General features: G+C 38.3%; 2 protein-coding genes across 2 annotated transcripts in view; one reads left to right on the top strand and one right to left on the bottom strand.

Moving 5' to 3' along the window:
* LOC144582934 (uncharacterized) overlaps positions 1–24,255 on the bottom strand; it is a 70,987-nt gene that overhangs the window by 43,573 nt on the left and 3,159 nt on the right. Inside the window, exon 3 of the mRNA XM_078375629.1 lies at positions 8,221–8,316. Within this exon, the coding sequence (XP_078231755.1) occupies positions 8,221–8,316 (96 nt within the window). The remainder of the gene's footprint in view (positions 1–8,220; positions 8,317–24,255) is intronic.
* The window catches only part of MTX2 (metaxin 2), an 80,037-nt gene continuing 59,219 nt past the window's right edge, over positions 3,438–24,255 (top strand). Inside the window, exons 1-2 of the mRNA XM_035304461.3 lie at positions 3,438–3,604; positions 18,756–18,831. The gene's annotated coding sequence lies outside the window, so the exon portion shown is untranslated. The remainder of the gene's footprint in view (positions 3,605–18,755; positions 18,832–24,255) is intronic.

Genomic DNA, 24,255 nt, shown 5'->3' with positions numbered 1-24,255 from the left:
TCAATCTTTGTTTATAGTTTTTTTTTCTTTTGATGTAAAATTTACTTATGAAGGAATGCACAAATCTGAAGTTTACATTTGTTGAGGTTTGGCAAATAATATCGTTCTTTATAACTCAGGGGTCCCCAGTCCCTGGGCTGTAGACTGGTACTGGTCTGTGGCCTGGTACCAGTCTGTGACCTACTGGGACTGGCCACATAGCAGGAGGTGAGCCAGCACTACCGCCTGAGCTGCGCCTCCTGTCAAATCTGCAGCAGCATTAGATTCTCATAGGAGCTGAGAACTATTGTGAACGGCATGTGCAAGGAATCTAGGTTATGGTGCTTCTTATGAGAACCTAACTAATGCCTGATGATCTGAGGGGGAACAGCTTCAGCCCGAAAACCACCATGCCCATCCTCCCCTCCTTCCTTCCAGCTCTCCCCTGCTGGAAAAATTGTCTCCCCCACCCACCCCCATGCCCTGTTCCTGGAAAAATTGTCCTCCAAGAAACTGATCCCTGGTGCCAAAAGGGTTGGAAATGGCTGTCATAACTGAACCCTTCCTACACTCGAACACCCTTGTCCTTTCTCCCTTTACCATACTCACCTGGAGAAACTAAAACCTTGCTTAAATCCCACTCTCCTTCTAATAAAAATTTATCTGTGCCATTGAATAAGACAAGACAAAAATGACCATGTTGACTGTTTTTAAATTTAAGATTACTAACATCTAGTGAGTCTTTAATGCTTCCCCAAAATTATCCTATATTAGCTGAGCTCCCTCTTTAAACCACATTTCTCAAATTATCCATAGTGAGAGAGACCAGCTTCTCATAACTTTAAATCCATCTTGGTATAATACTTTTGTAAAGTACAACAAAAATGGGCTACAAAAAAATGAAATAAAGAAAGGCATAAAAAAATACGTTTCTAATTTCGATCATTACATTTAACAGTCATAAAATTACTCTGTCCAGTTGCTAGAGAACCTTCTAAATGTTATTCTTAATTTCTGAACTCATCTTTTCATAGACAGATAATGAAGAATTTGCAATAAAAAAAGGCACTGGTCTGCAGGATGCCTCTTGGGTTGTGCTGCTTTAAGTGACTAAAATATTTTGTACCGTCTCTCTTCTGAAGCTTTCACGACTTCCTTAGACTTCATCACTGTCAGTTGATAATTTGGCTTCACCAAGACACTTGGAGGAATTACAAAGTAACTTTCATAGGCCCTCCCTGGCATTTCCACTCATCCACCAGTAGCTGTGCCCACATGTACCACCTTTTCTCATATTACTTATGGACAAACCGCCATGTTCCTAGCAAAGGCTGATCCCTTTGCCTGAACGCTAGTGTCATGCCCTTCAATGCAAGGATGCTGCTCAGGCAGCTCTCTTTCCTCTCTATGACCTCATTTCCATCAGCATACCACCATGCTGCTGCTATTCCTCCCATCTGAGAAAACCTTTTGTGGCCTTTTCTCCTCCTCCAACAGCCACACTCTTTCTCTGTCCCTTTCTTGCAAAACCCTGTAAATTAGTTGTCTATACTAGCCGTCTCTAATTTCTCTCTATACATCCCATGGATCCGCTTAAGATAGGTTTTCACTCCCACGACTGCACTAAAACTGCTCTTTTTAAGGTCATCAGTGAAATCCAGATTTCCAAACCCAATGGACATTTTTCAGTCCTCATCTTTCTTGCCCGGTCAGCAACATTTGACAATTGATGACCTTCTTCCTTCAAAAACTTTCTTTTCCTGTCTTCCAGGATACCATTTTAGCTTGCATTTCCTCCCACTTTTCTGGCCTTTTCTTTTCAGTTTCCTTTAGCTGACCTGGAAATGTTGGCGTGTCCATTCTTGGCCCTCTCCTCTTTCCTGTCTACACTTATACCCTACATGATCTCATTCAACTTCATGACTTTACCATCTAGATGCTGATGAATTTCAAGTTCCTTTACCTCTTTCCTGACCCCCAGGCTGCCTAGTTGCCATCTCCCACTGGATAGGTGATGAGCACCTGAGTATCTCAAATTTAACATGTCCAATCACAGCGCCAGATGTTCCCTTCCACTTCAAATCACCTTTTCACTTCTATTTTAGTCAGTAGTAACTATATCCTTCCAAAGTCTGAAACCTGGGTATCCCCATTCACATCTCTTTTTCTCATACCCCACATCCATTGCCTTAGCAACTTTTATTAGATAATCTCAGTTTACAAGAGACCTAAAAGATGAAGGGTTTTTGCATAAAGATAAAAAGTAGTCCATTTTAAAACAAATATACCAAGAGAATGCCAATATTACCTCTTGGTCCACTGAATATGAGAAATGCAAAATGAATAGCCTCCACTCCAGAAGGTTGCAGTAGCTTGCTGGGGGTGTAGAAAATTCCTAAGTTCTTCATAGGAAAGAAGTGAGTCAGATCTTGTGAAGAGACAGAGGATGAGAAGATTTTTCTAACATTGAAATTATTGCTCCAGAGGACACAAAGGAGAAAGCTTGGGAGGATACAGCACCACCACCACCATCATCATCCTGCCATTTCATATCCCATTAGAAGGATAGTAAGTACATACACATATAGACTCTAGCATCTTGAATACATTATATATATGGCAATGTTAATAATTTAATGCCAAGGCAAGGTAATGATTAATTCCTGATTCATAGTTAACTTACAAGAATCGAAGGGAAAGGACAAATATTATATGATTCCACTTATACTACATACCTAGAATAGTCACATTTATAAAGACAGAAAGTAGAGTGGTAGTTGAATGGGGCTGGGACAAGGGAGAGATGGGGAATCAGTGTTTAATGGGTCCAGGGTTTCAGTTTGGGTTGATGAAAAAGTTCTGGAGATGGGTGGTTGTGATGGCAACACAACAATGTGAATGTGTTTAATGACACTGAACACTAAAAAGAATTAAAATGACAAATTTTATGTTATGTGTATTTTACATTAAAAAAGAATTGAAGTAGTGTGCATTTTAACCTTTGGCTAATCCAAGGGAGTTCAGAGAGGGGCAACTGCACAGTGTAACAAAGGTCTGACACATGAGAAGTGTTCTACATTTATCGTCATATTTAATCCTCACCATGGTCTAATCAGGAAGGTATTGCCACTTCACTAGAGGAATAGGAAAACAAAGAGTCAAGGAGATTTTTGTCCCAAGACTTATAGCCAGTAAGCAACGGAGCTGGGAGTCACATCCGGGAATGTGTCACCTCCACAGCTTGTGTGCTTTCTATGTGCTAACTACACCACACTGAAATAGGGGAGATGTAAACTGTGCTTTAGAAACATTCTGAAGTCCATGTTGTAAGCCTGAGAAACAGTAGTGGACCCACTGGCAATCATCGGCAACAGATGGCTGAGGCAGGTCTTTTTAAACAAAAGCCACACTGTGCTCCAGTGGAGGAGCCAGTGGTGCAAACAGGAGCAAGCACCGACAGAAGTGGCTGAGGCTGTGAATGAAAGCACAGTGCTCAGGGTGATGCTGTGGAAGGACTCGTCATTTCACACTGGGATCATTAGCATTTCCTCACACGCAGGCAGTGACCACCATTGTGGGGCATCGCCCTCAGATAAGGCACAGCTGAAGTATCAGATGCTCAGAGGTAAATTTAAAATTTTATATCTGTACTTTCGAAATATGAGTGCTTTATAAATATGAGGCATTAAAATGATTTAGCGTCTACAAAGCAGTCCGGGAGGAGGAACAGTTTTATCAGATTGGTCTCATAAAGCTTACTGAGTGCCAAAACAATACTGCCAAAAAGGAATTAGGCTCAGACAACTCAGGGAGTCTTATTATACTGCCAACTTGAACTTTTCTTCTTTTCCCACTAAAAGATGTTTTGGAAAATCTATATATGTATCCTATTGTATAGGGAACTTCAAAAGACTGAAGTGGACCACTGCAGAAACCTCAGAATACTGTCTTGAGAATACTTCAAAGATTTCCAAAACGCATCAGTATAAAACATCTGCACTGTAAATTAAAGATGCCAATTGGGTTACCAGTAAAGGCAAAGTTTAATATTCCCAGATGTTACTATACAGTATCTATGATATGTTGGCTGAATAGGGCATGCACATTTGCACATCATGGTATTTTTTCAAAATGTAAATTTAGTCCCTGGAGATAGAACAATAGCAAGGCAGAATAAATTATCTGAAAAGTAAAATTCATATTTCTTTTTATGTTAGTTTAAAAGATGGGAGAAAGGAGAGCGCAATGAAGCTAATTCATATATGAAATGGTATTTTAAAAATTGAGATAGTACCCCTCAAATCTTAAAAGTATAAATGAATCTTAAATAAATAGCTTTTTATTTTGGCAGTAATTATTCCCATCACTAGAACTTCGTGAGAATGCAGTCAAAGCTAAGTATGCTCAATTACTTAACAAACTCTCTTTTTGAGAGACTTTCATAAAGATGCCATTTAAAAAGTGTCTTATATATTAAAAGATGCCTTTTAAAAGGCATTTTACATATTAAGACAATTGACTGGATTCTTTCTAAAATGTTCAAACCAAATTGAAGCATGATCATTTTACAACATCAAAGAAACCATACCTACATTCAAGAACTATTTTGGAGGATTTAGTAGTTCACAGTGTCTTTGTCCTTGCGGGCGGTGACAGCAAGGTTAAAGTTGTGGAAGCAATTTGATTATGGAAGCTTTCTTTTACTTCACTTTATTTGTAGTTAGGCCTCAGTGGTGATAACCATAAGGCGTATTTTTAAGTACAAAGTTATTTTGGTTAACCCAAAGAACAATGTTTATCCAGTCACTGTCTAGTTCAATTGTTGAAAGGATTTTGAACTCAAAATATTATTATTGAGAGCAGAAAGGAAGAGTTGTCAAGTATGTATGTCCTTCAGACAGGTCATACGGCTGGAGTACCAGTCTCTAAATAATTTGGCGTTGCGTAAGGATCTTCAAGGCAGAAGTCAGTCAACCAGGTTTCTAGGCTCTAGCACTAACCAGTCACGTGACCTAGGAAAACTAATTGCAGCTCTTTGGAACTATGTTTCTTCATTTTCAAAATAACATTGGGTTAGACTAGTTTTTCTGACCAGCTTCATCACTGGAGGACCTTGTTTCAGCAGCCAAATCTTGGGACTCCTGATTGGGAAGCTTTGATTAGCCTATACGGTCAATTTGAGGTCAAACATACAATATCTATTAGGCGTTAAGTTCAGATCATTGAAGTCCCAAAGATTCCTTCCAACATTAACAGTCCATGATCTTGGCACTTACTCGGTTCCTATCCTTCAATCATCATCAACATTGATGAGTTATGGAATACTTATTATTTTACCATATTTGCTAGTCTAGGGGATACTAAAAGGTTTAAAAGATTCCTGCTCTATCTGGTTGGGAAGATGGGTTAGATAGATAAAATTAAGGAAACAGAGTAATGTATACTGGGTGGTGGGAAGATGGGTTAGATAGATAAAATTAAGGAAACAGAGTAATGTATACTGGGTGGGAATGACAACCTAGGCCCAGGACATTTGGGAAGGCCTTCACAGAGGGGACCTTAGAGATGTTAAAGTAGAATGTGGCGATAGGGTCTTAACAGACAAGACAAATGGAGTCACCAGAAACATGAAAGCTGGAATATTCAATGCCTGGCTTGGAATAAAGAATAAGGTAGTTTGGCTGGAAAGAATTGTGTTATTTAATGAGCCTTTAATCCCAAATTGTATACAGCAGCTTAGATGTTATTTTAGCAAATGTGGTAGCTATTATTGCTATATTTAGCCAACCTGCGGTACATCAGACTATCCAACTGTTTACAATTACTTTTATTAACACTAGGGAAATTATTTGTGTGTCTCAGAATGTAACATTGACACAGTGGAACAATCGATGAATATTTATTGAATCCATACAGTCTGCAAGTCTTTATGGGGTATAAAACTGGATTGGAAAGTTTCTTGCCCTAAGGGAACAAACTTGTTGCAGTTATAAAATAGCTGCAAGGAAAAATCAAAATAAGATACAAACTATACAGGCAATTTAGCACTTTTCAAAAAGTAAGCCTTCAAGCAACCCACAGTTACAAAAGTGATCTTATTCATAACCACGATGAGAAAGATTACCTTGGTACATTGGTCACTCCTAAGCCTGTAGCTCTGGTCCAGGTTATTTTACCTTACCGTCTCTAGGACAGGATTTCTTTACATTTGTTCACACTTCATATCTTCTACATAGTAACCTCCAAACATTCCAAAGTTTTTAAAATTGTATTTTTGTTTTACAGGTCCTGTGAGATGTATGCTTTAAAGAGGTTCTGTTCTGTTGTTTCCAGGATTTGTTTCAAGATTTAGAGCTCCATTTAGCAGTTCTTGTAGTGATGGCTGAGTGAATTAGTGGCAAATTCTCTCAGCATTTGTTTGTCTGAAAAGACTGTATCTTTCCTTCATCTATGAAGCTTAGTTTCGCTGGATACAAAATTCTTGGCTGATAACTGTTTTGTTTGAGGAGGCTGAAGATAGGGCCCCAATCCCTTCTAGCTTGTAGGGTTTCTGCTGAGAAATTGTTCATCTGATGGGTTTTCCTTTATAGGGCACCCGGCACTTTAGTTTCAGAGTTCTTAAGATTCTTTCCTTTATCTTCACTTTAGATAACCTGATGACAATGTGCCTAGGTGATGATCTTTTTGCAATGAATTTCTCAGGTGTTCCTTGTGCTTCTTGTATTTGGATGTCTAGGTCTCTAGCAAGGCTGAGGAAGTTTTCCTCTATTATTTCCCCAAATATGTTTTCCAAACTTTTAGATTTCCTTTCATCCTCAGGAACACTGATTATCCTTAGGTTTCGTTGTTTAACATAATCCCAGACTTCTTAGAGGCTTTGTTCATATTTTCTTGAAAACCTTGTCTTCAAGCTCTGAATTTCTTTCTTCTACTGGTTCAATTCTATTGCTGAGACTTTCCAAAGAATTTTGCTCTTTTTTTTTTTTTTTTTTTGAGATGGAGTCTTGCTTTATCACCCAGGCTGGAGTGCAGTGGCGTGATCTCGGCTCACTGTAACCTCCACCTCCCAGGTTCCAGTGATTCTCCTGCCTCAGCCCTCTGAGTAGCTGGGATTACAGGCGTGCACCACCACAGCTGGCTAGTTTTTACATTTTTTTTTAAGTAGAGACAGGGTTTCACTATGTTGGCCAGGCTGGTCTTGAACTCCTGACCTCAAGCAATCTGCCCACCTTGGCCTCCCTAAGTGCTAGGATTACAGGTGTGAGCCACCATGCCTGGCCAGCATTTTGCATTTCTGTAAGTGTGTCTATTGTTTCTGAAGCTTTGATTGTTTTTTTTAATTTATGCTATCTATTTCCTTGAATATTTCTCCCTTAACTTGTTGTGTAACTTTTTGGATTTCCTTGCATTGGGCTTTGTCTTTCTCTGGTGCCTCCCTGATTAGCTTAATAACTAACCTCCTGAATTCTTTTTTCAAATAAATCAGGGATTTCTTCTTGGTTTGGGTCCATCGCCAATGAGCTAGTGTGATTTTTCCGGAGTGTTAAAGAACTTTATTTTGTCATATTACCAGAGTTGGGTTTCTGGTTCCTTCTCATTTGTGTAGGCTCTGTCAGAGGGAAGGTCTAGGGCTGAATGCTGTCGTTCAGGTTCTTTTTTCTCACAGGGTGCACCCTTGATGTAGTGCTCTCCCCCTTTTCCTATGGATGTGGCTTCCTGAGAGCCAAGCTGCAGTGATTGTTATCTCTCTTCTGAATCTAGCCACCGAGGAAGTTTACCACGCTCTGGGCTGGTACTGGGGGTTGTCTGCATAGAGTCCTGTGATGTGAACCATCTGTGGATCTCTCAGCAGTGGATACCAGCACAGTATTTGGGGTGTCTCCCGAGTCCTGCAGGAGCAATCCATTTCTTTCAGGTCACACCCTACTTTTGTACCTTGGATGTGGCTTCTGATGATGACAATGATAAGGATGCTCGCTCTCCCCTGCCCTCTGCAGGGCCCTCTGGGGCACTGCACTCCTCCACAGCCACTCTCCTCCTGAGGCCAGCTTTACTCTGATGTTTTCCATTACAAAATTTAAGTTCCAAATAGAATACATATTTTTTCTCCGCGGTGCATCATCTCCACAGCACCCCCCAACAAGCAAATATAAGAAAAGCAGAAACCACTTCCATTGACACCTCCATCCCCCACCAAGCAACAAAACCCCACTGAACCATTCTTTCTCTGACAATTCCTACCTTTGGTGAATGGTACTACTTCCAACAACCCAGTCCCCAGGTTGGATGATTTGGCACTGGGAGAAGGGCACGGTGGGATGGGAGAAGATTCTGTACCTGAAAGGGTAGGAACAAAGGATTTCCATGAGGCCAAGGAATGCGTTTGTCCTGTTCATTGTATTTCTACAGGACCTAGAACTTAGTAATTGTTTAGTATTTGTCAGATTAAGTAGAAATTTGCTCAAGCATAGAAATTATTGCCTTATCAAAAAGTGGGGAATACATTACTATATCTTTTTGTTCTTTCCTTGACAGCATAAAGTTTGAGCCACAGATTCTTGAACTGGTATGATTAGTACTTTGGTTTTGTTTGATCAAAGGCTGAATAGGCTTTTGTGAGTTAGCTTCAAAATTTAAGCAGCCTTTATAATAGGACTTCTGAGGGAAATGGTATTTAGCATTTCAAGCAGCCAATTTACAAACATGCTTTTGGAATACATCTGTTTATAAAATTGGGGGTTCTCTGTATTCATTATGATAAATATTAAATGGATGTGTCAGGTACTAGACACTAAAGGCATATTGAAGAGGGCAAGATTGCTTCCTGTGGGGTAGGTGAGAGAACTTTTCAAGATGGAGGATTTATGCAGAGCCTTTAAGAATAGGTGGGAATTGGAAAGTGAGACAGAAGTTAGAAGGGAAAACTAGATGACAGGAAAATTATGAGCAAATGCAAGAATTAACTAGGGGAACAAGGGGATAATAAATAAATGTTTAAGTTGTTCACAGAGGTATCTTATATGTAGAAAACACATTAACACAAAAGTGGCATTTTCACAAGATTAACCTCAGGGTTATCTGTGGTATGATTTGGAACTAGGCAAGACTGGAAACAGGAAAATCAATTAAGAGGCTATTTGGTAAGTCCTGACATGAGTTAATGGCCCAAACAAGAGTAGTAGTGGATATATGAAGAAAATGGAAAAAGACAATAGGAAATGAATTATATTTTATTATTAATACCTCACAGAGCAGAAATTATATTCAGGTCTTCCATTTTATAGCAAATGTATAAACTACAGTGAGATGTTCTCTGAAATATTCATTAGTAAGGTCTTGCATTATTTCTGTTGAAGGTACTTTTGTTTATGTAAAAACCATATTAAATAATACATATTATACTGACAGTTGACCTTTTCATTATTAAAAAGATACATTGGCATTTCTATTTACAGAAAAACTGTGGATTAAATAACCTGAAAAACTCTCCCATTGTAAATCATTTGGATGTCCAGGAGCAGTGGCTCATGCCTGTAATCCCAGCACTTTGGGATGCTGAGGCAGGTGGATCACCTGAGGTCAGAATTTTGAGACCAGCCTGGCTAACATGGCAAAACCTCATCCTACTAAAAACACAAAAATTAGCCTGGTGTGGGTGGCAGGTGCCTGTAGTCCCAACTACTTGGGAAGCTGAGTCACAAGAATCCTTTGAACCCAGGAGGCAGAGGTTGCATTGAGCCGAGTTCACACCACTGGACTCCAGCCTGGGTGACACAGCAAGACTCTTTCAAAAACAAAACAAAACAAAACGAAACAAAAAAGCATTAAAAAATAAAACATTTGGAAATTCAGGGTAAAATAAAACATACCCATGAGCCAAAAATGAAGAGGGAATTCTAAACCAAAGTGGTGCCGTGGAAGATGATGTTATGGCTGCCTGAAGAGTTTGTTGGTCTTGTTAACCTAAAGCCTTGGGTTTACTCTTCCATGCAAGAGCAGGAGAGACCTTAGGCCAGTGACAGGTTAGATTCCCACATACTGATAGACCTCTCAAAAGGTTGTGACCTCAAAAAAAAAGGGCTAGCTAACAAAAATTTGCCTATGAACACATCAAGGCAACAAGAAAGCTTGATTTTCACATATGCTTCACATGGACCAAAATAGCATCCTCTTAAAATTCGTAACCACAAGCCCTCATTTGTCATTTAAGCTTACACCACTTGTAGAACCCAGGAACTCTCCCACACTGAGAAATTAACCTAAAAGTGTAATCGAGGCCAGGCTGGTAAACCTCCAGAGTGGTTGGTGAGGGCAAATGCAATATCTTTCTGGAGAGTTACATCTTAAACCCTAGTTGCACATAAATTCCATACAGCAAACAGAGCAGATAAAAATTTACAAAAAAAAAAAAACACACAAGGAAATAATCTATGAGTGAGAGCTGATACATCAAATAGCATGATTAGATTTCAAGAACTTCAATTAATAGAAGTATTAGATATTACAAAATCTTTATATACTTGTAGACTTCAAAGAAGAAATTAAAAACATTAAAAAAGAACAAGTCATGAACTTTAAAAAAAGATATTTTGAGATCTCATTCTTGGCAGGTTATTGGGAAAGGGAAGTGAGTTGGGCACAAAGCAGGGCTAAGAGGAGTGTCTGGGAATTGTCATCACTTCACACCTAGTGTCCCAGGGGCTAGTGAACTTCTATCCTATTCAATTAATGCTGATATTTAAAATGTCAGATTTTCTGGGTGAAGCTAATGGCATGGATCTTCATTAAGTGGTGATAATTTAAGTAAAATGGTGGAAGAATAGTGGCTGTGAAATTCTGTTTGGTTGAAAGCAAGACTCAAGCCACCAGGTAACAGGGGTGAAGGGGTCAGAGTAGGGGTGGAGGATAGCAGCTGACAAGGACTTGGGTGACTCTTAAGACCCTGGTCAAGAGGGCTGGACTGTAGGGAAGATGTATATCCTAGCAGAGAAATTAGTTACAAGATAAATTTGGAAAGAAGTACTGTAATACAGATCAGGCATGCATGAGGAAGACAGAAAGCAGAAATGGCAGAGTTCAGCGTTTGAAATATGGGTACCCTGGATACCAGACTTAGGATAACATGGCTAATTCCAGACCCTACATAATGATAGGAATGGAGTTTCCAATATGCTGCGAGGCTTTCCTGCTCAGATCTTGAGCAAATTTAGGGGCTAATGATTGGAGTTACATGAGACAGGAACTGATACAACCAACTATATTTATATATCCACTTATCTCTAGACTGTGTAAATATATCCACATATCTCTAGACTTCATTTTTTAGGACTTAAAAAATGAAGAATCTTACATTAGTATTGGGTAATAAACAACTGTCATCCCTTTACGTTTCTGCAAAACATCATGCAAAATACTTGTTTTTTTGCAGACTTCACTTCTATTTGAATGAATGTTGAATCTCAGTGAACACATGTATGATAAGTCCATCCAATTCTATCTGGCTTCCACTATCAATATAATTTCTTTTAAGGTGTTTATGAAAAAAAGCACTCTTGCTGATAAAGTATTTTTATGGGAGTAATTTTTCATTTTAGAAAACGTTATTTTGAATTTTTCAGGGTTCCCCCCCCAAGTTGAGAATGTTTTCTGTTGAAGAGATGGAATCCCAGTTGGCACTCGTTTCACCACCATAATGCCCTGCTGTATTGCTGCCCAGCTGCAGGCTTCCTCCAGATGAGCAGTTCCCTTCTTTCTGGAAATAGCCTGCAGCTGTGTCACTCCTAGGGTTGAGAGTCTGCTTCGGGGAACACAGGTCTTTCTGGCCCTTTTGGGGCAGATCTCTTGGGAACTGAATGCTACCAAATTGCATTTGAGATTCCAAATTCTCCTGAACCTTTGACTCAAATGGCTCCTCATTCTTCTCCCCTGCCCTCCACAGAGCTGCTTCTCCTCCTCAGCCCTACCACTTATTGTTTCCAGCTCAGAGTTCCTGCTTTAGAGGAGTTTCAGCATTCTCTTCAGCTGGGGCTGTGCAAAATGCTAGGAGTACCGGCAATCTTCCAGAGTTAGAAAATGCTGTTTCCCATAAAATGAAAAAGAAGATTCTGAGCGTCTGTGTTTTACTTTGAAGGCAAAGCGAAAGCTAAGGAAGATTAGTTTACAGTGTGCTCTAAAATTTCCAAAGTGTATTCCATGATACATCTCATCTTGAGAAATCCCTAGGTGAAAAACGAGCTTGGTTAAAGCACTTCAGGTGAAATTGGTTGAAAACATTTTTAGAAATCGGGATACTGACTGACCTTGTTCATAGGAATACACAATTCACAGCAGCATGTTAACACCCTGAGAAGTCCTGTATTAAGGTAACCTGCTTGACTTCGATTAATAGAGCATTTTCCAAACTTTTTGACCTCTGCAACTTTTTTTTTGAATAATGCATATTATCATCCAGAAGCAGCTAGAATGCTGGGGACCACATGTTGAAATACATTAGAACCGCCTGCATCTAACGACATTGACTCAGGCCTAGTTTCCTTTGCAGCTACTGTTGTCTTTGCCAGAGAAATTCATTTTTCCTTTCTGGACCTTTCTTCTTTCTCGGTCTCTGTTCCTTATTCGACTGCTCCTCCTACCTCCTCATGGTATCTTAAACCTGGGTGTTCTCCAAGGCCCAGGCCTCAGCTCAGTTCTTCCTTTTTCCCTTATGGGTCACATTCTATATATTGACTTCACTCATCATCACTCGTATATATGGACGTAAAGAATGAATCCCTAACATCCCTCCAAGCTCTAGTGCTGTAACTCAAAATGTCCCAGAATGTTTTCTTGTATATTTTCCTGGCACTTCAAATTCAGCAGATTTGTATTTCACTTTCCATGAAATGTAGGCTTTTTTTTTTTTTTTTTTTTGGGAGAAAGCATTACAGTTAATTTTATTTTTTATTGGATTTTAGGTTTTGGGGTACATGAGCAGAGCATACAAGACAGTTGTGTAGGAACACACATGGCAGTGTGCTTTTCTTTCCTTCTCCCCTTCACCCACATTTGGCATTTCTCCCCAGGCTATCCCTCCCCACCTCCCCCTCCCACTGGCCCTCCCCTTTTCCCCCCAGTAGACCCCAGTGTTTAGTACTCCCCTTTCTGTGTCCATGTGTTCTCATTTTTCATCACCCCCCTATGAGTGAGAATATGCGGTGTTTCATTTTCTGTTCTTGTGTCAGTTTGCTGAGGATGACGTTCTCCAGATTCATCCATGTCCCTACAAACGACACAAACTCATCGAAATGTAGGCTTTTTTGACTTCCCCCAAGGACTGGTCACTTTGGCTATGATTTTTGTGGACAATATATCTTTAGAAATATTAAATAAGGGCTTCATTTTAATAGAACCCTGCCATTTGGCATTATTTTTGCTGACACAGACATTGGGGGGAAAAACTTCTCAAAATCTAGCACTTTCAGGCCTGCATTATGTACTATAGCTACTAGATTAAGAGAAACTATGGTGGTAAGAAATCATACCACTCTTAATGTCCTTTTTCAAAATCACAAAGGATAACCTCTATTTAGTCACCAAAGTTAACTATTTAACATTTTAAATGTAAGGCAAAATGTCAAAAATGAATAGCCTTCATATATACAACCAATAACCAGTTACAGTACAATAGAGAAAAATCCCATTTTAATAGCAAGAAAGAAGATTAAAAACTCAGGAATAAACATAATATGAAATATGTAAAACCTAGATGTGAACAATTTAAAACACTTCAGAAAGCCAGAAAAGTAGACTTGTGCAAATGGAAAGACAATGTTTATTCTTGAGTAAGATGAGTCAACATTATAAACATGTCAGTTATCCTTAAATCAATTCGCAGATTTAATGCAATACCAATAAAAATACCAAGCAGCTTTTTTATGGAGCTATATAAGTTGACACAAAGTTCATTTGGAAAAACAAACATGCAAGGATAGTCAGGACAACACTGAAAAACAAAAACTACAAAAAAAAAAATCGAAGAAGATAAAGTACTTCATGTTAAAAGAAGGGGGTTTTAAGAAAATAAACATTTATCTGCTCACTTTTGCAAAAGGAATGCAGGAGGGATAAACCAGAATCAATGAGATTAGTTACCTACAGGGAGTGGACAGGGATGGGGTGGAAAGAATGTGTAGGAGGAATGAGGGGAAAGTGCCACTTCTCTGTATAGATCTTTTGTTTCTGCTTTGTTTTGTTTTTGAGACAAGGTCTGGCTCTGTCGCCCAGGCTGGAATGCAGTAGCATGATGATGGCTCACTGCAGCCTCGAACCCGGAGTCTCAAGTGATCTTCTCACTTCAGCCTTCTCGGTAGCTGGGACTACAGGTACACACCACCACACCTGGCTATTTTTTTTTTTTCTGAGACTCACTCTGTCACCCAGGCTAGAGTGCAGTGGTACCATCTCAGCTCACTGCAACCTCCGCCTCCCAGGTTTAAGCAACTCTTTGATTCAGCCTCCTAAGTAGCTGGGATTATAGGTGCACACCACCACGCCCACTAATTTTTTGTATTTTTAATAGAGATGGGGTTTCACCATCTGGCCAGGATGTTTTTGAACTCTTGACCTCGGGATTCACCTGCTTCAAGCCACCATACCTGGCCTGTACATCTTTCCATATAGCTCCGATCTATCAAAATTTGGGGATTATAAGCATGAGCCACTGCGCCCAACTGCCTGGATTACTGGCTAATTTTTCTTTTCTTTTCTTTTTTAAGACACAGGCAGCCTTGCTCTTTCACCAGCTGGAGTGCAATGGCATGATCTTGGCTCACTGAAACCTCAGCTTCCTGGGTTCAAGTGAATCTCCTGCCTCAGCCTCCTGAGTAGCTGGGACTATAGGCATGTGCCAACACACCTGGCTAATTTTTGTATTTTTAGTAGAGATGGGGTTTCACCATCTTGGCCAGGGCTGTCTTCATCTCTTAACCTTGTAATCTGCCTGCCTTGGCCTCCCAAAGTACTGGGATTACTGGTGTGAGCCACCACACCTAGCCCGCCTGGCTAATTTTTAAATTTTTTGTAGAGGTGGGGGTCTTACTATGTTGTTCAGGCTAGTCTTGAATTCATGGACTTAAGTGATCCTCCTGCCTAGGCCTCCCAAAGTGCTGGGATTACAGGCCTGAGCCACTATACCTGGCCTGTACATCTTTCTGCATAGCTCTGACTGCCATAAACATGGTGGTAATGGCCCACATATCCACCTCCCCAAATAAATAATTAAAATCAGCCAGCATATGGGGGAAGCTCATATGGAATATGAAGAGTGGTAGATGAAACTAAGTGTATTAAATGAATAGCAGAATCACACTGAAGTAAGTGGGGAAGGAAAGAACTAACTTGAGTAACCTTGGAAAAGTATTTTGCATATAAACTGTAAGATGAAAGACCAAAAACCTGGACAGAAATGTTGTACTCTAATTAGTAAATTTGTTTCTTGGGGAGATGAGTTTGCAATTCTTAAAGTACTTTATGTGTACACATTACTATGATTGAACAAATAAGAAAATAATTATGGTTAAGGAGAGCCAGCTTTCTCACTGTCAGAGAAAAATGTCACAAATTAGGAAAGAGGGGAGGGCTAGAATGAACTTTGTGTTGGATTAAAATGGAAGGTATCAGTATAAACTCATGCTTTTATATACACATATACACATAGATATTTTTAGAAATAAATGCAGACATGTGAGAGTGTCATGTTTCCTGTCTTTGTGGGCTGAGAGGACCTAGAAGCCATGACAGCCCAGGAACACTGGGCATACCTAACAGACAGATTTTGGTTTCTTTGCCTTGCTTTGCTTTTTTTCTTTTCTTTTCTGAGACAGTCTCACTCTGTGGCTCAGGCTGGAGTACAGTAACATGATTTTGGCTCACTGGTTCAAGTGATTCTCTTGCCTCAGCCTCCGGAGTAGCTCACATTACAGGTGTGCACCACCAAACCTAGTGAATTTTTTTGTATTTTTAGTGGAGACAGGGTTTTACCATGTGGGCCAAAATGGTCTGGAACTCCTGACCTCATGTGATCTGCCCACCTTGGCCTCCCAAAGTGCTGGGATTACAGGTATGAGCTACCACGCCCAGTCCAGGACTTGGTTTCTAAATATCATTCTCTACTAAAAGAAACCAAGATTCCTTGGAAAATGATTTCTTCTGTGTCTAGGGCAGGGAAAGTAGAAAATTAGTCTAGAATATTTTCTAGCATGAGAAAATAAGGAAATAAAGAATTGCTCAACAGACAATATAGCTGGGCACGGTGGCTCACGCCTGTAATCCCAGCACTTTGGGAGGCCGAGTCGGGTGGATCACGAGGTCAGGAGTTCAAGACCAGCCTGGCCAAGATGTTGAAACCCCGTCTCTACTAAAAATACAAAAATTAGCTGGGCGTGGTGGCATGTGCCTGTAATCGCAGCTACTCAGGAGGCTGAGGCAAGAGAATTGCTTGAACCTGGGAGGCGGAAGTTGCAGTGAGCCGAGATCGCATACATTGCACTCCAGCCTGGGTGACAGAGTGAGACTCTGTCTCAAAAAAAAAAAAAAAAAAAAAAACACAATACAAGGACACAGAAATCAACTTGAAAGATCACCAATAGACCAATCTGAGAAAAATTGAGTAAAAAAACCTAGTTTTTTATTATGACAAATAGAATGAAATAAATATCCATACATTCATACTGATATAAATAATCAAATAAATAAATAAAGGGGGAGAAGGCAGAGCTCTTCTTTATAAGTAGAATTTAAATGAATAAATGTAGAAGAAATGTTGAAAATATTATAGAAAGTCACCATTAGGCAAACACCAAAGCAATCATTGTTGCAGGCAAGAACCATCCACCAAGACTAGTTGCTGGACAAAAGTATGATTAGAAACAGGATTTTTCATAGTCTCAAAGTAGCTCCCACAATGTGCTTATTAATTACAAAGAAAAAAAGTCACTTTATAATGGAGAAACTGGCAGATACTACCTTAACTAAATGATCACATTTAATATTACCTACAATAAGATATATTGATGTGTACACCGTAACATGACATATTGGCAAAGACACAATGTTGCTTCAATGGTATGCTTGCCAAAAACACATAACCTCAATTTATCATGAGAAATATCAGGCAAACCCAAATTAAGAGACACTGTACAAAAGAACTGATCAGTATTTATCGAAAGTGTCAATGTCATGAAAGACAAAGATAAAAGAAAAACTGAGGAGCTGTCACTGATTGGAAACTAGAGACATGACAACTAAATGCAGTGCAGGATCCTGTACCAGAAGAAAGAAGTTAGTGGGAAAACTGGATAAATTAGAATAAACATTGTAGATTCGTCAATCATATTATAATTTCCTGGCTTCAATAATTTTGCTATGTTATATTTTATACTCAAAAAACATGTATATATTACAAATACAAATATACCACATTTGCAAATACTACTTTGTATTTACACAAAATAAAAAATTCTATTTAGATATTAACAGTAGAGAAAACTGAGTGAAGGGCATATGAGAATTCTCTGTAAAATGTTTACCACTTTTCTGTAAGTCTAAGATTATTCACAATAAAAGTTAAAGATAATTAGATAAATTAGGACATAAGTTTCAGCATTAGGAATAAGTACTTTAATACTCAAGGACTGAAATTAAAAGAAACCTACTGAAAGGTTTTATTTAATTTAATTTTGGGCCTGTTATAGTATATTCTAATCCAATTTACATTTTCTTTAAAGTATTTTCTATGTAGCAGAGTAGCACAGTGGAAGCATGCTGGACCCATAAAGTATTTTCTTATGACAACATAATCTGGCAGTGCTGCTAAGCTTAACATGTTTTCTGGTATGCCAATTTTTTTTTCTAAAATCCTGTGTCTTGCTGTTAACATACAGTTTAACATAATAATGGCATCAAAGTTGAGAGATATAAGAAAAATATAGGTTACTCATATGATCTTTAAATTGTTGTTAGAGACCAAAGGAAATTTATTATTTTTAAAAAGTTATTAAGTATTATCTTCATTTATCCTGACTTCATTTCAAGACACAAATTGTTTTCCATATTTACATTTTTGTATGTGCACAACTATACTCCTAGATATATAAGCTAGTTCTCTTTTCTCAGCTATGTAGGGATCTAGTTACAAATCCCCGGAGAAAACTGGATGAGGAAGTTGTGTGGAGAAATTGAATTCTCTGATCCTTTCCTAAGCTAGTGAAAGGCCTTCTTATCTGAGTTTTAATACTTCAGCCTTAGATTGCAGTGTCGATGCAACTAATGTGCTTGGAGTGCTCCATACACAATATCCTTTTTTTCTGAACTAGAGGAGTAGCCTGACAGCACTACTGGCATTCTAAATACAGCTTTAAACAAAGCAGAGGCAGATTTTTAATACTTGGAATTAGGTTCTTTACTTGTAGTAAAATGTAGACAAAGCTAAAGAGAACGTCTAGATAAAGTTCATGTGGATTCTGGGTTCAACATGGAAGAGAGGAATATTCAGTCAATTAAAAAAAATCCAGAGAAAAAATGGAAATGATTGCTGTGATTGGCAGGAGGAACTACTATCTGATATTAGTTGTTTTTATATTCTGTTTGAGTTCCTGTGCTTTATTTCTGGGATACTGTTAAGAGAAAAAAAAAAAGGAAGTTGGCAAGATACCAAATATTTCATACTAACCAACAGCTTAAAATGGTTACTTTCAATAATTTTGAAGAGTTATATGGTGTGATGTTTTCATTTTATCTAGGAAGGAAGGAATTGCCATGAACAAAGCGTATTGTGCCTCTGAGGAATTGTCAGCTTCAAGTATGTGCCAAAACAAGGTTGGTCATCATCCTTTTGAATGCTGAAATATTTGAGGTTTCAGATTACTGAAGTTGTATTACCTACTAGCTCATTTAGTTATTTTTCAGATATCCAAATTTCAGAAAGTCATTTGGTATCCTGGCAAGGGCATATCACTTACACTGAAGAGTGTGGTAGCTGTGCAGCATGGCAACATAAAACATTGATAACATTGTCTATGACTTTGAATGCATTTGGATACTCTTTCAGTAGCATGTATTACACACTGTGTTGAAATGGCCTTTTTGGTTGAACATCTTCTCAATTGGATAGTAAATCTCTGGAGAGCACACTGACTTTTGTTGACCATGTATCTCTAGACGCTGAGGACTCAACACTCCAAAATCAGATTCAATAATTACCTGAAGAATGAATGAGTGAATGAATCTCATTCTCTACCATAGATTCTGATTTGAACAGAAGGCAAAGGAAAACGGTGATGACCATGCTGTTTTGCATTACCTTCTAGATGCCAGCTTTACATTAGAGGGACCTATTTCTCCATCATGGCAGCCTCTTCCTTAAAGTAGTTCCAAGTGTTCAGCAGTCCTTTCAAATTTCTGCTTCTTTAGAGTAAACTCTTTACCAGTTATTTGCCAACGCTCTTGCTTCAGGGCTCCTTAAACATCATCACCATCCTTTCAACGTTGTTAAGGGGCTATAGGTAAAATGTAACAACTCTAATATGGTTTAAAATCAATGTCAAATTATCAAAAGTGTCTGTAACTGATCCACAAAATTTGGCAATTTCTCCCTGCTTAACACATTATTTAGTATTCAACAATAGAAATAATATATTCAGATGTGTCTTGCCCATCTGTATACAGTCTTAAATAAGAATAATCAAACAATAATGTATTTGGTTATTGTTCTGTCTGCACATGTTCTCTCATTACTACCCTAAGAGTGAATCTCTGCTATGGAACATGGAGCTAGTTTGAAAGAGCCTGTCAGCAGTATAATTAATAGGCTGTCGACTATGCAAGACCTAGAGGCAGACAGGTTAGAACACTTGCTATATTAGTCACTTTCAAAGAACTTCTACCCAGTGTGACAAAAAACAGCTTTTACTCCCAAATGGTAAAAGTGGTATAAAAATATTCCAGAAAGTTAGAAGGCAGCAAAAAATTAAAAATAAAAATAAAAATCCCATGCTGCCTTGATACAACAGTGTTATCACATTTGAGAAATCCCATCCAGTTTTTTTATATACATGTTTTTGCATACTTGTATTCATAAGAAAACACATCTTGCATTCTGCTGTTTTTCTTTAACATTGCATCATTTACATTTTTCATGCTATTACATGGATTTCATACATATTAATTACAGCTTCAGAAAGAGAATATATCCTTGTTATCCAGGTCTGAAAGTACAATATACACCAAAGGATGAGGCAATTGTGTGTGTATTGTTTGTTTTATCTTAAAAATGTTAAGTTTATTGCTATGGTGATTTGGTGTCGACTATTTTTGTTAGCACTGTTCAGTATTAATTATATTTATGTAAAAGTAAGCAGCTACTCTCACATAGATATAATACTTCTACTGAAAGCATTTTCAGTTTTGTTTCCGTTGTTTAACCCAATTATCTGACTTCCCCAGGGGTTGTAATTAATGCATCATTACATTTTACTACTTTTTTCATACACACGAAAAATATTAAAAGGCTTAGATGACTTGTCTAAGTTTTAAAACAGGAGTATCCACAGTACAGCACTCTAATTCTTAGTGGAAAGCAGTAGTCTGGTTTTGGCTGTCAAGCATATATTTATATATTTGAGACAGGGTCTCACTCTGTGACCCAGGCTGGAGTGCAGTGGTGCAATCACAGCTCACTGCAGCCTCAACTTACCAGGTTTAAGCAGATCCTCCCACCAGGTGGTTAATTTTGGTAAAGATGGGGTTTCACTATTTATCTGGAACCTGCCCCAACCTCCTAAAGTGCAGGGATTATAGGCATGAGCCACTGTACCTGACCTCAAGCATATTTTCTCCCATTTCCCTTCTTGTCACAGGCCCCATTTCCCCCTGGCCTGGTAAATAATTCAGCCCATTCACTTGGACAAAGCATTTAATCCAGGGTGAGACCATGCAAATGAGGACAATTATAATTCTTCCTTGAAATGAATACAGCATAAGGAAGTTGGAATAGAGTAACTCTCTTTACTCTTGGGTTGCCAAGCCTGGAAGATGTTAAGTTGGTACTGCTGGCTGCTCTTTTTTCCTGCCATGAGAGAATGTGTGTCTTCAGTTAAAAAGCATGAAGCTGAACAGAAATAAGAGATAGATAAAGAGCTGAAGGACTAAGCTATTGGTTCCTAGAATCCTCCATTCCATTCTGTGAATCATTTCTGTATCTTTTCTTCCACTATGAGGCCATAAAATTAAATTTGCTTAAGCTGACTTTAATTGCATGTATGTGTGTTTTTAAATAAAAGTTGCAACCAGGGAAGTCCTAACCATACAGTTCCTGTAACTATAGATAAGACATTACTACCACAGGCAAAGAGCAGTCAATAGATACAGTAAAAAGATTCAGCTCTCCATAAAAGGTAAAGCTATGAAAGTGAGGCAACAAATAGGCTCAAGATAGAAGAATAGTTTGGAAATTTAGCATCTTAATTTCTGTTGAAAAGCAGTTAATATTTGAAGAATCTAGGTTCACTACAATCAATATTGAAGATATTTTCCAAAGCATGATCAAACATGCCATAGTTTGTGGGAGAGCATGCTAGCCTAAAATACCGGGTAAGAACACAAAGTGAGAAAAAAGTAAGAATGTAACAGTTCTGAGTTGGTTATAATTTCTTAGGAATTATAAAGGGAGGAAAGGAGTTGAGAGATATAAGGATGAATGAGGCCGCGCTCGGTGGCTCAAGCCTGTAATCCCAGCACTTTGGGAGGCTGAGGCTGGTGGATCATGAGGTCAAGAGATCGACACCATCCTGGTCAACATGGTGAAACACCCGTCTCTACTCAAAATACAAAAAATTAGCTGGGCATGGTGGTGTGTGCCTGTAATCCCAGCTACTCAGGAGGCTGAGGCAGGAGAATTGCCTGAACACAGGAGGCAGAGGTTGCGGTGAGCAGGATGAATGACTGTCACATTTATCTACCCTTTTAAAAATATATTTGAAACCTTATATATTAGATTGCTTATAGTGTTTCTAAGGCAGTAAAGACTATTAACAGATGAACTTAAGGCACTGAAGCACAACATTGTCACTGATATGGTTTGGATTTGTATCCCCACTCAAATCTCATGTCCAATTGGAGGAGGGGCCCAGTGGGAGGTGACTGGATCATGGGGGCAGATTTCCCCCTTGCTGTTCTTGTGATAGTGAGTTTTCATGAGATGTGATACTTTAAAAGTGTGTGGCACTTCTCCCTTCTCTCTCTTCCTCCTGCTCCACCATGGTAAGACATGCTTGCTTCCCCTTTGCCTTCCACTATGATTGTAAGTTTCCTGAGGCCTCCCAGCCATGCTTACTGTTCAGCCTGCAGAACAGTGAATCAATTAAACCTCTTTTCTTTATAAATTACCCAGTCTCAGGTAGTTCTTTATAGCAGTGTGAGAATGAACTAATAGTTACTTTAGTGTTTTCAACTGTATTAACGCGCTATTTGGGTTGATTGATTTAACCATAGTTAATTCTTTTGATGGGGGATAAGGGAGTAATTTGATAAAAAGATCTGAATTTATATATTGTTCTCACGTAAATAGTAATTTTAAAGGAATCCTAGAAAAAAGTTATCTTGCAGACACCTTTTCAAAAATAAAATATTTACCTTAAAATATTAACATTGTCGGAGAAAATTAAAATGTAGATAAAATATCTTAATATTTTAATCTTAATACGTATATAGTCATCATACTGTTTGTTTTCTTACATTTAATACAGTAACATAAAAATCTAGATTAGGGACATGAAAATACTCTATAATACCCAGAAACTGCCTGGCCTGCTCCATAGCAACATGTACTTCAGACTTTTCCAATTTTCTGCAGGTGGTTTTCTGGCTTGAGTGCAGTGGTGCAATCACAGCTCACTGCATCCTTGACCTCCTGGGCTCAAGTGATCCTCCCACCTCAGCCTCCCAAACAGCTGGAACTACAGGCATGTGCCACTATTCCCGGCTAATTTTTTCTTTCTTTCTTTCTTTTTTTTTTTTTGTAGAGACAGGGTTTCGCTATGTTGCCCAGGCTGGTCTTGAATTCCTGGGCTCAAACGATCCTCCCACTTTGGCTTCCCAAAGTGCTGAGATTACAGGCATGAGCCACTGCACCTAGCCAGAGTTTTCCAGTTTTAAACTTCTAATGCAAAATCCTTTTTAACCATCCCTGTCATTAAAGTAGCTGTTAAAGTTTGACGAGTAACAGTGCGGGATATACAATGACAGACTGGAGTAACATTTTTAAAGTTTCCCATGTATAATAAATATATCAGAACATTAGATGTCAGCCTTGGTAATGTTTATGAAGAACATGTTAGCGTTCTACCTTGACGTGTATTGCCCTAATATCTATGTGATGGGTTGACAGGTGCAGCAAATCACCATGGCACACGTTTCCAAGTAACAAAGCTGCACACCCTGGACACGTACCCCGAAATTAAAAATAAATATTAAAAATGATACTGTATTAATTGACTAGTTATGTTTGAAAATGTTTTCTCCTGATCTGTATATTGTGTTTTTAGTTATGGTATTTTTTGCTATGTAAAATTTATAATTTAGTATAGTCAAATTTATTCATCATTTTTCCTTAATAATTTCTGCTTGTTGAATCTTGTTTAAGAAATGTTTCTATACCTCAAGGCTATGTCAGATGTTAATTACAGTGTGGGGTATATGTATGCTTTTTGTACTATCTTTGTAATTTTTCTGTAAATCCAAAACTGTTTAAAATTTTTTTAAAAGTTTATTTTTAAAAAAAGTGTATTGTCCGACGAATAAAAAATGCAAGTGAATATATGAAAAAGAAAAATCAACACATAACAAAGGACAAATTCTAATCATGACAAATACTACTGAAAAAAAATTCTATAATAGTTTTGCAAGAAAGTGATTTTATTAGGACAAACAATAAGACTGTTAATGTCATGCCTTGATATTTTATTTTAAAAATTGTGTAATTATCCTTTCAGTAACATATAGATTCCTCAGCACTTTTGTTTTATAACCTCATTCTTAAAAATTCCGGTGGTTTGTTTTCTTGTATTTGCCTTAATTGTGGTGATCTTAAACAGATCTTCAGTTTTAAATCTGCCACTCGTTCTAATACAGATGTGTACATATATTTTCTCTAGTTGGCTATTTGTTACAAAGATAGTTTATTTGTGGGTACCATTAAGACATTTGCATTTTATTGGACTTAATTTTTGGTAATAAAGACCTCCC

This window comes from Callithrix jacchus, chromosome 6 (genome assembly GCF_049354715.1).
Source record: "Callithrix jacchus isolate 240 chromosome 6, calJac240_pri, whole genome shotgun sequence".
In the NCBI taxonomy this organism is placed as follows: domain Eukaryota; kingdom Metazoa; phylum Chordata; class Mammalia; order Primates; family Cebidae; genus Callithrix; species Callithrix jacchus.
The sequence above is the reverse complement of the archived record's forward strand: the minus strand, read 5'-3'. Positions and strand labels throughout refer to the sequence as shown.